At 43.2% G+C, this 15,894-nt stretch overlaps 1 protein-coding gene across 2 annotated transcripts in view; it reads right to left on the reverse strand.

Annotated features, from left to right (window-relative positions):
* The window catches only part of plxdc2b (plexin domain containing 2b), a 108,910-nt gene that overhangs the window by 53,129 nt on the left and 39,887 nt on the right, over positions 1 to 15,894 (reverse strand). For both annotated transcript variants that reach the window (XM_017472969.3, XM_053681269.1), the window contains exon 2: positions 13,012 to 13,205. In XM_017472969.3, the coding sequence (XP_017328458.1) occupies positions 13,012 to 13,205 (194 nt within the window). The remainder of the gene's footprint in view (positions 1 to 13,011; positions 13,206 to 15,894) is intronic.

Raw genomic sequence — 15,894 nt, forward strand, 5'->3', positions numbered from 1 at the left:
ATAGAGCATAGAAAACATATCAAATGTTTAAACTGAGGAAAAAAAAAAACTCTTTTTAATAATAAGATACTCTTTTTATACCCAATCATGTTACTGACCTGTTGCCAATTAACCTCCAGCTGTTTCTTTTTAGTAACACTTACTTTTCCAGCCTTTTGTTGCCTAAATATTTAAGATGTGTTGCGGCCATCAAATTCAAAATGACCTTATTTTTTTATTTTCTTATTTTTTTCAACTGAAGCACTTAAAAATTACTGAAAAAACACAAGCTAAAAACGTCTGGGTTACGCATGTATCCCTGTTCCCTGAGAAGGGAACGAGACATTACGTTTAGCATAACACTATGGGGAGCGCCTCTCGCGCCGACCGGCATCTGAAGCTTGTGTAAAATCATGCCTATTTATAGGCCTGCCATGATCAGATGACGTGGCAATTAAGCGCGTCGCATGATATAAATATGGCACCTGTGAACCACGCCATCAGCCTCTATTATCTGAAGCGAAGACGCAATTCACAGGCCTGCCCTGGCATGACAAAGCTACGCAACATCTCGTTCACTTCTCAGGGAAGAGGGTTACATGCGTAACCCAGACGTTCCCTTTCAAAGGGAACTTCGACGTTGCGTTTAGCATAACACTATGGGAACGAAAATACCCACTCCGTCATACCGAGGGTACGGCCTGTTCAAAAAGACTCAAGCCCGAGGGTCAACGCAAGACACTCGAGCCCGGGTTGGAATGAATATCCAGGCCGTAATAACGAATGAGTGTGTGTGGCATAGAGCACCATGCAGCAGCACACACATCCTGTAAGGATACCATTTTGGACAAAGCCTTCGCGGAATTGACCGCCATAGTGGAATGCCCCCTTATGCCCAGAGGCGCCTCATAAGCAATAAAGATTGCTTCCACTATCCAATTAGAGATGCGCTACTTTATTATGCCACTGGCCGGAGCGGTGGACGTAAGTACAGAGAGCCCTTACTGGACACAGCAGGTGCATTCTCTCTTGTTCCGGTGTGGGGAATGGAGGAGGGCAGAAAGCTCACAACACCACAGGGTGGGCAGCCGATGTAGGCACTTTAGGAATATAATCCGGCATAAGATATAGGAAGGCCTTGGCTAATCCAGGGGCAAAGTCAAGGCACGAAGGGGCAACAGGGAGAGCTTGTAGATCTCGTACTCGCTTGAGAGATGTCAGGGCCAGCAGAAGAGCTACCTTTAGAGTCAGAAGCTTCTCAGAGGCTGACTCTAAGGGCTCAAATGGGGCCCCTGACAGACCTTCCAGGAGCACAGAAAGGTCACAGGAAGGTATACGCAGCCTGCAGATGGGCCTCAGCCGCCTGACACCATGCATGAACCTCGAAGTTAGAGGATGTTGCCCCACAGAGGCTCCATCAACATGGCTGGCCAAAATGGTTGCCATGTAAACTCTGATTGTAGAAGGAGCCCACCCCGCTGAGAAACGTTCTTGTAAGAACTCCAGGACTCTAACTATTGCGCAGTTCACTCGGTCTAGCTGACGTTCCTCACATCACAAGACAAAAAGCCGCCACTTGAGTGCATACAATTTCCTTGTGGATGGTGCTCTAGCATTTACCATGGTCTCTACAACCTCGGTTGTGAGACCAGAATCTATGAGCTGGTGCCCCTCAGGGGCCAGACCCACAGTTTCCATAGTTATGGCCGAAGGTGATAAATCAGCCCTCCAGGTTGAGACAGTAGATCCACTCTAAGGGCTCAAATGGGGCACCTGACAGACCTTCCAGGACCACAGAAAGGTCCCAGGAAAGTATGCTGGGACCTTGGAAGATGGGCCTCAGCCGCCTGAACCTGAACACATAAACCTCAAAGTTAGAGGATGTTGCCCCACAGAGGCTCCATCAACATGGGCGTGGCTGGCCGAAATGACGGCCATGTAAACCCTGATTGTAGAAGGAGCCCACCCCGCTCAGAAACGTTCTTGTAAGAACTCCAGGACTGTAGCTATTGTGCAGGTCACTGGGTCTACAGTGGATCCCTGCGGATGGGAATCTCCCAAGGAGTGCCATCTAGCAGGGATATTATCTCTGAGAACCATATTCGAGCTGGCCAATAAGGTGCTACTAGCAGCAGACATAGACTGTCTTGGCAAACTCTCGCTAGAACTTGTGGGAGCAGAGCGATCGGGGAAAAAGCGTACAGATGTGACCTCGGCCACATGTGCATCATGGCGTGCAGCCCTAATTGTGCGGGAAGAGTGAGGGTGAACCACAGCGGGCCGTGTGTTGTCTCCTCGGAGGCGAACACAGGCAGTCCCGCTTGGCCAAACCTCGCCATATGTACTTCACTACTTGTGGATGGAGCCACCAATTCCTGGGCCTCAGCCCCTGCCTCAACAGGATGTCTGCCCCCATATTCCCAGAATGTACATTGCACTCACTGACAAACTAACTTTCTGCCCAGAGAAGAATTAGTTGTGCCTGGTAGTCCAGGTAGTTTAGTACACGGATGCCCTGGAGTCACAATGGAGCCAGAGTGACATCCATGCACTTTGTGAAGGTGTGAGGAGATAAAGCTAGCAATATTTCTATGTGAAAATATGCACCTTTTAGATCTATCGTCACAAACCAGTCCTCAAACTGAAACTGTAGAACGATAAGTTTGGGTGTCAGCATCTTGAACCTGTATGCCCGAAGAGTACAATTCAGATGACGGAGACCTAAAATTGGCTGTATACTCCATTTTTTTGGCGGACCAGGAAATAACGGCTGTAAAAACCTCCCTCCCTCAGGGAACAGGGTACATATTCTATGGCCCCTTTGTCCAAGAGGGATCTTACTTCCTGCGCTAACGTCGGGCTCTGGTCTGTGCTGACTACTGTGGTGAGCACATTTCTGAACTGGGAGGGTCGAGCTCTAAACTGGACCCAGTAACCCTTTTCTACGGTAGACAGAACCCATGGAGACACATTTGGCAGTAGTTTCCACACTGCCAGAGGGTCTTTTAGTGACATTAACTATTCCACATTCTATTGGAGGGAAAGCATCAGATTTTCGTTGCCCTGTGACAGCTCGCTGACCAGAGAACACTCAAAACTTGGGACAGCCTTGGCTAGGGGAGGCCCTACAGTAGCACTGGGGGCTAACTGCCCTAACAACCTCATGTCCCCTGATACGTCCCTCCACGGCCCCTCAGGACCGCTCTTCTTTGCCTGCTTGGCCTTTATGACCATTCTCAGATCAGGCCTAGTAGCAGGCCGCGACTGTGGCCACCCAGTTCACTTGGCTGTCTATGGGGGTTGGCGGGCTGCCATACTCGCCTTCTGTGTCTCCCTCGCACTAGCCCTGGCCCGGGCTCCATTCATGGATGCCCGGGTGAACTCAACACAACAGGGAAGGCTGAATGCCATATGTCAAGCTCACTCAGCAGGTCTGCTTGGTAGGCCTGCAATACTGTCATTGTCTGCAGTGACCCACAAGCAAGAATACTACTGTATAGGCCTTGCCCACCAATGCCACGGTGGCCTTACACAGTGGCTTGGACGGCGAAGCCGGCCCCCCTAATTACCTGCCGTCGATGGAGAGAGGTAGCTCGCAAGTGCCTCCTCCACCTTCACCTTCAGCATAGCTAAACAGCCATGCCGTTCATTCCCCACAATGGCCGAATAATCCAACATCGTGGGATTATAAGTACGGCTTATGCATGGTTTTCCCCCAGAAACCTGATATTTTGTCATGCACTTCTGGAAGAAAGGGGAATTTTCTGCAGTGTGAGAAATTTATTTTCACTGGGGAGAAAAAGGCTCATCCAGCCATAGTAATCACTTCAAGCAGCTCTTTATATGCTGCTCTCAGTTTTTAGCACATCCTTCTGGCTCCTCGGAGTCAGAGAGGAATTATTACTATTATTTGTGTGTGTTTTTTATTTTCCTCCTCTTTTTTTCCCTTTTGGCTTTCCATAGCAGAAGGAGGAGTAGCGACGCAAGCTCCAAAATCCCGCGGCGAGCTGAACCTGGAAGACAGAGCAAGAAATAGAGCAGCGCTCGTCCCCGGCTCTTCTTCCAGATCCATAAAAGATCCCCCGGACCTGAGACCCAGGTCCAGGCCCAGATCCGCGAGGCTCTGAAACCCGACTCGCTTCGGCTTCCGAGAAGAGCGCGAGCCGCGACCGGAGCTGCTTAGTGTAGGCATTACCATGCGCAGCCTCTCGAGGCTGCCATCGCATGCTACACTCCTAGACACTTCACCCAGAAAGAGTGCACTATTCCCGTGTTGAAACAGGAGCAAGCCGTAACACACTTCCTGAATTCTCTCACTCATATTTTTCTCTCTCGCTCATTCCTTTTTTTTTTCTTCTATTTTTTTTTAAAGGGATAGAAAAGTTCTGAGATTTTGAGAAAAGATAATGAGGGAATGAAGCGTCTTTTTGTTTCTTTACACAAACAACTGACATGCAGTCTTTCACCGAAGATAATAAGGCTGATGGCGTGGTTCACAGGTGTCATATTTATATCACGCAACGCGCTTCATTGCCATGTCACCTGATCATGGCAGGCCTATAAATAGGCATGGTTTTACACAAGCTTCAGATGCCGGTCGCGCGCGAGAGGCGCTCCCCCATAGTGTTATGCTAAACGCAACGTTGAAGTTCCCTTTGAAAGGGAACATAACTTACATAAAAATCACACAAAAAACACATACTGCAAATATTATAAAGCATAAAGTATAAATATAATTTGAAAAAATCCTAACAAACAAACAAAAAACATCAAGACTCTTTATATGTGAACAGTTACAAAAAAAAAACAAAAAAAACCTTTTCCAAACCCAGTTCCAATCTTTTCTGTTTGATACAGGATCGGATCAAATCAAATCAAATCCAATACTGACCCTGGATATCAGGATATCAACGTATCACACAAACTGCTGTAGGGAACCTCCCTTACTTACCTTAAGAACATTTCACATGCTGCGGATCAATGCTGTACAACAGTTAGGAGGTATTTTGGGTCAATACGAAGACGCAGCACAGTGTTTACATGGGATTCCGGTCAGGATTGTGACTTGGTCATTCAGACATCTTTTGTCTGAGCTACTGTGGAGTATATCTCTCTATGATGTTATTCTGGCCTTGATAAATCAGAGCCACCAGACACTATTACACTCCCCCCACCAGGCTTCACAGTAGAGGTGAGGGTTCGGTGTCCGTCTGCCATGTTTGATTTTCTCTAATAATAAGTGAGTAAATTTAACTTGAGTCTTTTCTGTCAACAGGACATGTTTCCAGTAGTGCTGCTGAACATCCAGCTGGTCTTTAACAAACTTGAATGTTGCAGATGTTTTTTTTTTTTTTTTTTTTTGGAGAGCAGTTACCATGGTAACTCTTGTTTTATGATAGACTCATAAACACAGCTGCTAGTCAGTACAAAAAGATAACAGCATGTCAGCTGTCATACCACAGTTTATTATTCAGGTTGTTTTGAGGATACTATGGTGTTCACTTTCACATAGTTTTCCAGGACTCTGGCTTCTAGAGAAAGTGAAAACACTACAAAAATAATCGTATTTCTGGACTTTCTAGACCAAGGGGACTCAAATCGAAATCTTATTGATCCACTTACCGATTTTCCACTGAGCTGAAGGTCCACACAGAAGGACGATTAAACTAGTGTATATCCCATCAAGCGCAGAACTATATAAAACATCAAACTCCAAAATGTTCTGAGAAACTGTGTACAAAAAGTGTTGTGTTTTAATGCCAGCATTTCATCTTTTCGTGTTCCTTCAAACATAGCCTCCTGAACATTCTTTCAGGACTATAATATATTATAATATATAATATATATAGTCTATAATATGACTCGATATGAAGGTTTTGGCTTCTCATCTCCGTGTTCTGTGGGTAATGTTGCTCTAAATACATGTGTTTTGTAACGATCGCCACTGTCTCCTTGCAAATTAAGCACACAGGGTTGGTGCTTCCGTTATGGGGAATAAATGCATAAATGTCTGTCCAGTCATCGTTAAACACAGTTTTCACCGTCGACCTTCCTTTTCCTCGGATCTGACAATTTGGAACAGGCCATTTACATATCATCCGACATTTACTAATTTCGCTAACACCACTTGCCAAAACAAATTAGCTACCTGACAAACCTCAAACGGTGAAACGTTGTCACGTTAGGACCGGAGAGTGTGGAAATACAGCGTTGTCATAGTGATGCCATTACGATGCTCTGATTGGACGTTGTTGTCACATGCCAACAACTTTTATACACGTATGCTTACACAATCACTTAGCCAGATGCTAGATAACTAGCACAAAGATGTAGACCAAAGGACAGTCCAATCCGAAGCGGAGTCCGCCTACTGAGTACCTCTGTTCTAGACTCTGTAAAAGTAATGTGTAACCTTTTCCAATATTATTATCTCCAACAACTCAAGAATTATAAAAGCTCTACCTGAAAATGACTTTCACTTTTTGTATCATGAAGATTAAAATAATTTTTTAAAAAAAAACAACAACTATATTTATATATAGTTTTATACCTGTTGTATAATAAGCGATGTTGTGGTGTAATATGGTGTTGTCACATACAGTATATTCAGCTGCCTGTAAATGCCATATGTAGTAACAATTACTTTTATGACATTTACAACAACATTTTTCTCAAACCTTACAGTTCTAGTCATCAGGGGCGGTTAAAGTACTGAGAAGTGAAAGTACTCAAGTATTGCGAAGTATAAAGTAAATATTTTTAATTCATGACACTAAGTTAGTGTTTGAAAAGTGGCTTTTATTACTCACCAAAAACGGTTTGATTATTTTTCTTTTGAAGCAACTATACAGTTTGGGTTTAAAACATCATTCAATCTCTGTACTTTGGCAATATTTACCATTAGGTAGAATCTGCCTTGCCGCCTAGCCATATATGTTGTAATGTAATGCTAGTGTAACCCGGCATTAGCAAAGAACAGTTCAAAATAGCCAGTTAATGTTAGCAAATTAGCGAAACCTCAACATGTTTTTTCCCCCCTCTTCAAATTCATGTCTTATAGGGACGTCAAGGAGATGCCTCATTATATATGCGTCTTTGTTTGCTCCAGCATACTGAAACACGGAGAGCTAGAGAGCTGACTACATTGTGTAGCACGAGGAGGTCACCACAGATGCATGCACTCACTCCCTCACACACCACCACCAGACACTCAGACCCTCTCCCTCAGTCCAACACAAACAACAACTTCTTAAGTCCGTCTCTGTTTGGACATTCAGGAGTATTCTATGATGCTAAAAGGCTTTGGCATTGATTAGCAGCAGCTGGTTCTTCTGGATGCTGTGTTGTTGGCAACTCCAAGAACTCGGAGATGCCAGCTGGATGGTCTTAGTCTTGTGTCTCCTTTCCAATATGCACAGAGGCAGGGGAACACTGATAGGAAAATTGGAGAATAGAAGCAGAGGCCTAGGTAGGACATAGCAGGGGGTGGAAAAAGAGAAAAAAGAAAAGCGAGGCATAGGAAAGATAGAAAGGTGAGGAGGTGAAGGAGAAAGAGAAATGTGCGTGCCGTTCCAGTGCTAATACTGGACACTATATCACGACGTAATATCCTCGTTTCAAATTGATTGAACAAAACTATAGCCAAATAGAAAAAAAATAATTGAGAGCTTGCGGAAATAGCACTCGACCAAAAAAAGAAGACATATCTACAGCAGAAGGCGTTCAGACGCCTCGGGAGGAGAAACAAAAGACCTCTAATGAAAGTGCTGTCTGAAACTGTATTTGAGATGCACAGTATATAGTAGCAAACAGATTATAAGAGGTTGGCCATGACGGTGGTATCAATATTGCATTAGGTGGCATGCTGACGTCTTTTTATCCTCCTGATCTTCTACTGTTGTTGCGTCTTTCTGAAACACACTTACAGGACCATGTAGGGCGGTAGTGGCTCAGTGGTTAAAGGCTCTGGGTTACTGATCAGAAGGTCAGGATTTCAAGCCTCAGCACTGCCAAGCTACCACTGTTGGGCCCTTGAGCAAGGCCCTTAACCCTCAGTTGTATAAATGAGATAAATGTAAGTCGCTCTGGATAAGATCATCTGCCGTGAATGAAAATTTTGACCACATGATTAACACATCTCCATAAACTTTAGTTCATATTCTCCAAGACACCACAAATGTGTTCAAAATGATTTTCACATCCAGCATAAACTGCTGATATAGTATACGCAGCTGCAAGTTGACACGCTATTTGTTGTCAGTTTATGTTCTGGCTTTAAACACAGCTTTAAAATGATGAAACGACGTGGACGTCGTGGGAGATGCTGCTGTGATGGGTTCTGTACTGTGGCGACTTGAAGGCTGACAGCAAACAAAAAAACTGAGATTACGAGCTATGACTCACACGTTATTTATTGGAGGCCAACGGCAGCATGCCTCAGAAGGAACGGGTCTCCTCCAAGGATTACCGGTGTTATGAGGACTAATTCAGCGTTATTTTAATGAGCGGATGGTTTGGCAGGTAAAACACATTAAACATGTGTAGCAGATTTGCAGGCTCTGTATCTGGCTGCTCTAAACATGTGGGATTAAACACACATGAGCCATGAGTCATGATGAACACGGAAGCCACAGCAAGCTCATAGTATATGAAATGAGTTTTCTCCTCTATTAGCTTTGGAGACAATGCAAAACGAAACAAATATATATATATATTTATAAATATATATATATATATATATATATAAAATAAGGCAGAATTTAACGGGGTGTGTTACAATTCAGTTTGATTTGTAATGAATTGAGTTGGCTTTACTGGGAAGTGACAGAAGGACTTTTTATAAAGGAAATATATTAAAACAAAATGGTATTTGCACAAGCGCCTCACAGAGGGTTGAGCAGCCCCGAGACCGCTCGGACCAAACAGCGCAAACAGAATTAAATTAGCAAAGCAAATTTCCCAGCCATTGCTGAAAGCAACAGACACGCTGCTGCACTCAATCCATATCCAGTGGACACACAATGTGCATGGAACATCAAGGACAGGTGAAATCTGCTGTTTAAACGTCCGAGTGTAAAAGTCTAGAGCTCTGCAGCAAATTTAGCTAACAACGCTAACAACAACAACAAACCCCTGAAATGAATGGTGTGCCTCTTATTTGTATTAGTATCTGCTTATACAGAACACTGAATGATGTACAGTAGTGTACAGGATTTGGTTACATCCCTACTGTTTATATTTTCATCCAGAAACATGTCAGCTTGAAGGTATATCAGATCACTAGCTGGTTTACGCAGATGCCATAACTCACATAACCTTAATGTGGTTGTAAAACAGGCGGGCACATTGGCTTACTGCTTAGCATGTTTGCCTCGCACCTCCAGGTTTTGCATGCTCTCCTCGTGCTCCGGGGGTTTCCTCCGGGTACTCCGATTTCCTCCCCCCAGTCCAAAAACATGCGCTGTAGGCTGATTGGGATTTCCAAATTGTCCATTGTGTGTGAATGGGTGTGTGGGTGTTTGTGTCATTGTGCCCTGCGATAGGTTGGCACCCTGCCTTGTGCCCCAAGTTCCCTGGGATAGGCTCCAGCCTCCCCCATGACCATGTGTAGGATAAGTGGTGCAGATGGATTTGTTGTTCAACATTTAATCATGTGCCTTTTCATGAATCTTCTTCTAAGCTCAACTCCAGCATTGTTGAGAGCTCCATCTACAGCTAACCTCCTGGCAGAGGCAACCAGGCTTTGAGCTAAAATATCCCAATACTTCATAAGAGCTCCTGCAACAAAAAAAAAAAAGATGGAAAGCTGCAAAAACATAAATCTCCAAATCATAAACAATCCACAAGCATATTGTATGGATTTTCCTCCCCCTAGGGACGAGAAAATATGATTATTGAAAGATTATTAAAAGATACATAAAGATGTTCTTATAAGAATTTTTGAATTTTAGTCAGAGGAAAAGTGAATAGTTACAGTATGAGTGGATCTTTCGAATCAGTCTATTTTGTACAATAATTTTTTCCTCATTCTGTTGAAGAGTGCCGATAATTTTGGTGGTTGACTGTGAACCTAACGCACCGCTCACCTTCTAATAGAGAGCTGCACAGACTAACAGGTAACGTCTGTATGAGTGTTCGTTAATTCCAGACAGATTTACATAGGGAAGCTGATTCATAGATTTAGAACAGAATAAAACAGACTACAGGTTATGATCCCGCTTTGGTTTTGTTGCCGTTGAACAAACTGTCCATCACCCTTGATCGATCAAGCATGACAAACTAGGCTTGTGTACACTCCTGCTGGCCATCTCATTACGGAGTGTACCTCAAAGCCCGTGTGCTCTAATTCCCATTCCACCCTCGTCCTGATCTCTCAGGAGTAGTAATGAGAGACAGCAGAAGACTGAAACAATGCACACAAGACTACAGAAAAACAGTTTGAAACCAGCGGACTCGTCAGCGGATGGCTGAAGGTACACTCGTGGACCTATTAAGCCCCGCCCCCTTTTAAACTCTAAAACGCTTGTGAGCTCTAAAATAAACTCCGATTAAAAGCATTGCTTTTCTCTTGACTTTATTTACATGTGCGCCACTGAAGTAATCCAAAAATAATCCGATTACATTACTTCCATGTTGTGATACTTGGATGACGTTAATGATTACATTTTTTATGAAGTAATTTGTAACCGTAACGGAATACATTTTTAAAGGAATCCTCCCTGTCGGTGATTTTAATGTTATGGCTGATCGGTGTATATACAGTCATGGCCAAAAGTTTGCGATCACCAACGATTTCGTGTAATTTTTTCGCAGTTAATTAGGTTTAGCTCTGCTTGGGCTAGCGATTGGGGTATTTTGTGTCCGTTTGTGCTTCTTTCACCAAATATTGCGTGGTAGTCCTGGCGTCTATTGTGAAAGATGTGAAGTTGTGTTTTTTTCAAATAATAATCCACAGTTTTTCGCTGTAACAAAGCTTGCAAGGTGAGTTGATTTCTTTTTGTTTTACTGATCTCGCAATTTGATACGCCGTTGTAATCTCATGCCGAACGAGCGGTAATTGACAAACATTGACGTGGGTACTGCACATGCACGCTGAGTACTGCTTTTAACGACTCTCTGTTATCGCGTTCTTGTTGGCAGATTTGATCATGGTTCGAGGAAAGGAACTGTCGTCAGAGAAGCGTGCGCAGATCTTCATTTTGCATGAAAAGCAGACGTCTAGTAGGGAGATTGCCAAAAAACTGAACGTTGCGCAGTCCACTGTTGTCACCAGTCAAAAGAGCAACTGAACTATACACACGAACGTATAGTGATCGCAATCTTTCGGCCAATGACTGCATATATATATATATCGGTGTGAGGCTTAGAACCACTCTATTAAAATCTATATCCTGAACTGATATGTTTCTGTAAAGCTGCTTCGAGACAATGTCCACCGTTAAACGCACTAAAAGCGAATTGAATTTAAACTGAATAGTGAGCTAAATGATTCTGCCTGCAATATCTCTACAGTATTATTTGCTCTAATAACCTACACTGCCTTCTAACTTGCGTGTGCAATTGTATATCGCACATTTCTTACAACTTTGCACCGTATTGTAATACTTCCATTACTATTTTATGACCTCTTATACTCTCTACATGTCTAACAACAGGAGACGCTGATCTAATTTCACTGTACTCGTATGACGACTATATTTTATTCTATTCTATTCTATAGTGAACGATACAGACTCCCGAGTCTATAAATATCTGCGGTCGGTGATGACTGACAGCAGCCCGGCTGGTTTATGTTTTCGAACTCTTTGGTTTTTAAAATGGAGTAAAATGTGTGTGTACTGAAGCACACAATGCAAAGACTCTCGAAGGTCCTTACGATAAGCAAGGCTGAAGCAGAAATACACCCCCCCCCCCCCCCCCCACGCACACACACAGTTAAATCCTGTCTAATTCACCCTCCGTTGAGCCAGAAAACTCTTTCTACCTAGGCATACACAAACATTCACAAACACAGCTCCGACCACATGAGGTTTAATAATAAGCATGGCTGCATGGAAGGCAACAGGAGACAAGAGCTTTTTCTCTACACCATCTGGCTGTTTTCAAAGTCAAAGTCATCTTTTTAATCATATGAGATAGTGAGCCCTTTTGGTGCTACATTACACACACACACACACACACACACACACACACACACAATACAAACATTAAACCCGAGCATTAAAAGGACCATAATGCTGTAGTGCAAATTGCTTTAGGTGCGGAGGATCTTTGCCATCAACCCTGATGAGACAGACTCATTAAATCAGATTAAACTGCGTTATAGCACATTGCTTATCAAGCTCTGTTTTCTCTAGGCTTTCTACAGCCTCTCTCACCCAGTCTCCTCTTCCATCTGGCTCTACTCTTCCATTTTTCCATCAGTTCTGAAGCACCTCATCATCCTCCGATGGAGAACGTACAGCTGCCAGGGTTTGAGCATTTCATTCACAATTTGCCAGTTGTTTCATTAAGATCTCTTGCATTTACAGCTGTTTGGTTAGGTGCTTCTAAATATAGCCAAGCAGTCACAGGTACTCTGCCATAGACGTATCCTTTACTATCAGCCTGTTTTGAACTATTCTTTATTGCAGTGGTTCTCAAAGAAGTAGGGTCCAGGGATCCCTGAGGTCTACGAAGTGTTTTTATTTATTTTTTAATTAGGTCTCAGTGGTGGAAAGCACAATTCATCGTTATGGAATGCTATTGCATTTATTATTGAGTTTTTATAGTTGACTGGACCCTTGAATCCAAACCTCAATAACTGAAAAACACGTAGGCCTATAAACAATACCAACGGTTTGGACCTACCTAACGTGCGCTGTTGCTGGAAAGTTCTATGGTGTGTCTCAGTGTGTGCTGAGGGGGTTTGTGGAATTTATTTTACAGCTTTAAGGGGTCCTTGGGTGCAAAGAGTTTGAGAAGCCCTGTTTTATTACAACTTTCCTGTGCTGATGTACTTGTCCAACTCCTCAACAAACCATAAGAGCTTACCGTTATCTGGGAGCTGTTATCTGCTTCAGCATCCTCCAGTGGTCCAGGTGAATCCTGTGACTCCACCTCTGAAGTCTCCTGACTGGCTTTGTTGCTGGTCATTCTCGGCTCAGACAGCCACCGTCTCTTCCTGAATACTTCCACTGTGATGTCATCATCTTGTGCCGGCCCATGAAGCATAGAATAGGAAACTCCTGCGAAGAACAAACGAGTTGCATCACGTCAAGGAGGATCAAAAAAACATCTCTACCGTGTTCAGGAGTCATAAATTCATAGAGAAAAGCTACAGAAAATAAAGTGATGACTTGAATTCCTGGGAATTTATGTAGCTATAATCTTTATCTTTAATGTTATAAAGTCACCGTTGATGAAGCGTATCATGGTTGTTCCATCGACCAGAAAGGCTTGCTTGTGGTGTTCTCTTGCACATAAGGATGTTATTTGAGTCTGGCTCGCGTCTTCGTTTTCGCTCTGATGTGTTTCATGTGTTTAAATGTGAAGTGTGTTGGGCTAGCGTTAGATTTACAGGTTTTATGCTGCATTGTACTGTACTGTATTTATTTCAGTTTTTCCACACCCCTTCGTATTCCTAATTTGGGAAATATTGTCTAGTTTGTTCAAGCTAATTAATATGGCGAGTAAAAATAATTATTGTCAACAGCCAGAGCAGGTCCTCAGTAAACAGTTAGCAGCAGTAGTGGCTCAGTGGTTAAGGCTCTGGGTGACTGATTTGGGGGTTCAAACCCCACCCTACCAAGCTGCCTCTATTGGGGCCCTTGAGCAAAGCCCATAACCCTAGCTGGTCCAGGAGTACCATATCATAGCCCTGTGCTCTGACCCCAGCTTCCTAACAAGCTGGGATATGTGGAAAAAAAAAGAATTTTACAGTATATGTGACGAGATGAAGGATTCCTTCCTACTTTAATAGTGATTTTTTTCTTTCTCTGGATGTCGGACAAGTGAAATAATAATAGCAGTGGTGGTTTAGCGGTTACGGCTCTGGGTTACTGATCGGAAAGTCAGGGGTTCAAGCCCCAGCACTGCCAAGCTGCCACTGTTGGGCCCTTGAGCAAGGCCCTTAACCCTCTCTGCTTCAGGGGGCGCTATATCATGACTGTGCTCCTCCTGACATGCTGGGGTATGTGAAGAAAAGAATTTCACTGTAATGTATATGTGATCAATAAAGACTTATCAATAATAATAAGCACTGTAGACTGTTAAATCAGCTTATTGAACCTGCTTTTCTGGTGGGAAACTGCGAATAGTGATAGTGCTTTGTCCAGCCGTGATGTTTACAAACCGATAGCGTGAAATACGCATCATTCGAACTCACAAGCTGAGCAACCAGTCGGTTGTTATTATTGCTGAAGAATTGCTCGTTCTTTGAATGTTAAGCGGTTCTATGAACAGAACACGATGAATGGAATGGAACGGTGTGTTGATAACAAACTGCACTTGTTTTCGTTAATGTTCTCATCATCGTAATCAGATGTGTCTCTGAGGTTCATTATTTCAAGCAAGAGTCAGCAATTCACCGAACTACACAGGTACATACTACGTCTCAGATTATCAGGATCCTCATTCGTTGCACACCGGCAAATTTTAATGAACCGTTAATGCTTGACTTTTTCAGGTTCAATTAAAATTCGACTCAAATTAAATCGGAAGGTAAATGAGCTATTTGGGGCATAACTAGTCAAGGAGGTAAACTATTCCAAAACAGCAATATGAAAGCATTTGAATTGGATTGTTAATTAGATGACTTCAGGCCAGTTATACACAGTATTTAAGAACTGAGAAAATGAAAAGCCACAGAAATCCAACTCTGAAATCCATTTGATTTGCTTTAGAACTGATCGGTCATTAGGATGATAAAAATCATTTCAACATGTGGTCCAACCAAATCATCTAGTAAAAAAAAACGCCACTGGAGCACTTACTGAACATTCAGACACAAATTCCTCACAACACACTCAAAGTACTGACAAATGCCTTTAGTCAGGAGGTAATTATCAGTGCTGTAATCAATTACGTGTACTCCATTGTGGTGGGAAACATTCTGCGCCGTTATGAAGCGAAATAAATTCAACATGTTGACCGTATACGTTGGCCAAATCACTGCAGGACGTAAATCTCGTGTGTACTGGCTTAGCTGTTCTTCAAAATAGTCCATGAATAAATAAAAAAAAGGTGCTTGAACAGACATGGCAGCCATGTGTACCATGTTTTCTCACAAATGTAAGATTCTTTCTCTAAGTTGTTAAGTCGGGGCTGCTTTCGGCTCTTTCACGAACTGCTTTCACTCCCTCCCTGTTGTCTATCTTGTTCTTCAACAGCGTCCTGTCTTTAACTCTCCAGGACAGATGGGTATGCTAATGATGTCAGCACATAAACAAACAACAACTACGACAACAAAAATCCCTGCGCTTTCTCACGAGTCAGTCTTCACACAAGGCCAAGGTTTAATGAACAAGCGATGCCGAGCTTTCTTCACTCTCTCTTTCTGACATCATCACTTTGCTGTTCAACGAGTTTATAGAGACCAGAAACGAGAGTGTGTTTGCGTGTGTTTGTGCAGGAAATATTTACGATGAAAATATATACAAAAAAATAAAATACTCATGGGGCGGTGTGGCTTAGCGGTTACGGCTCTGGGTTGCTGATCGGAAGGTCGGGGGTTCAAGCCCCGGCACTGCCAAGCTGGCACCGTTTGGCCCCCAAGCAAGGCCTTTAACTCTCTCCAGGGGGCGCTGTATCACGGCTGACCCTGACATGCTGGTGTATGTGAAGAAAAGAATTTCGCTGTAATGTATATGTGACCAATAAAGACTCATTACTGTAATATCCTCCATTATTTAGATAGGGGGTCGGGCAAGAGAGAGT

Source organism: Ictalurus punctatus, chromosome 7 (genome assembly GCF_001660625.3).
Source record: "Ictalurus punctatus breed USDA103 chromosome 7, Coco_2.0, whole genome shotgun sequence".
Lineage (NCBI taxonomy): Eukaryota > Metazoa > Chordata > Actinopteri > Siluriformes > Ictaluridae > Ictalurus > Ictalurus punctatus.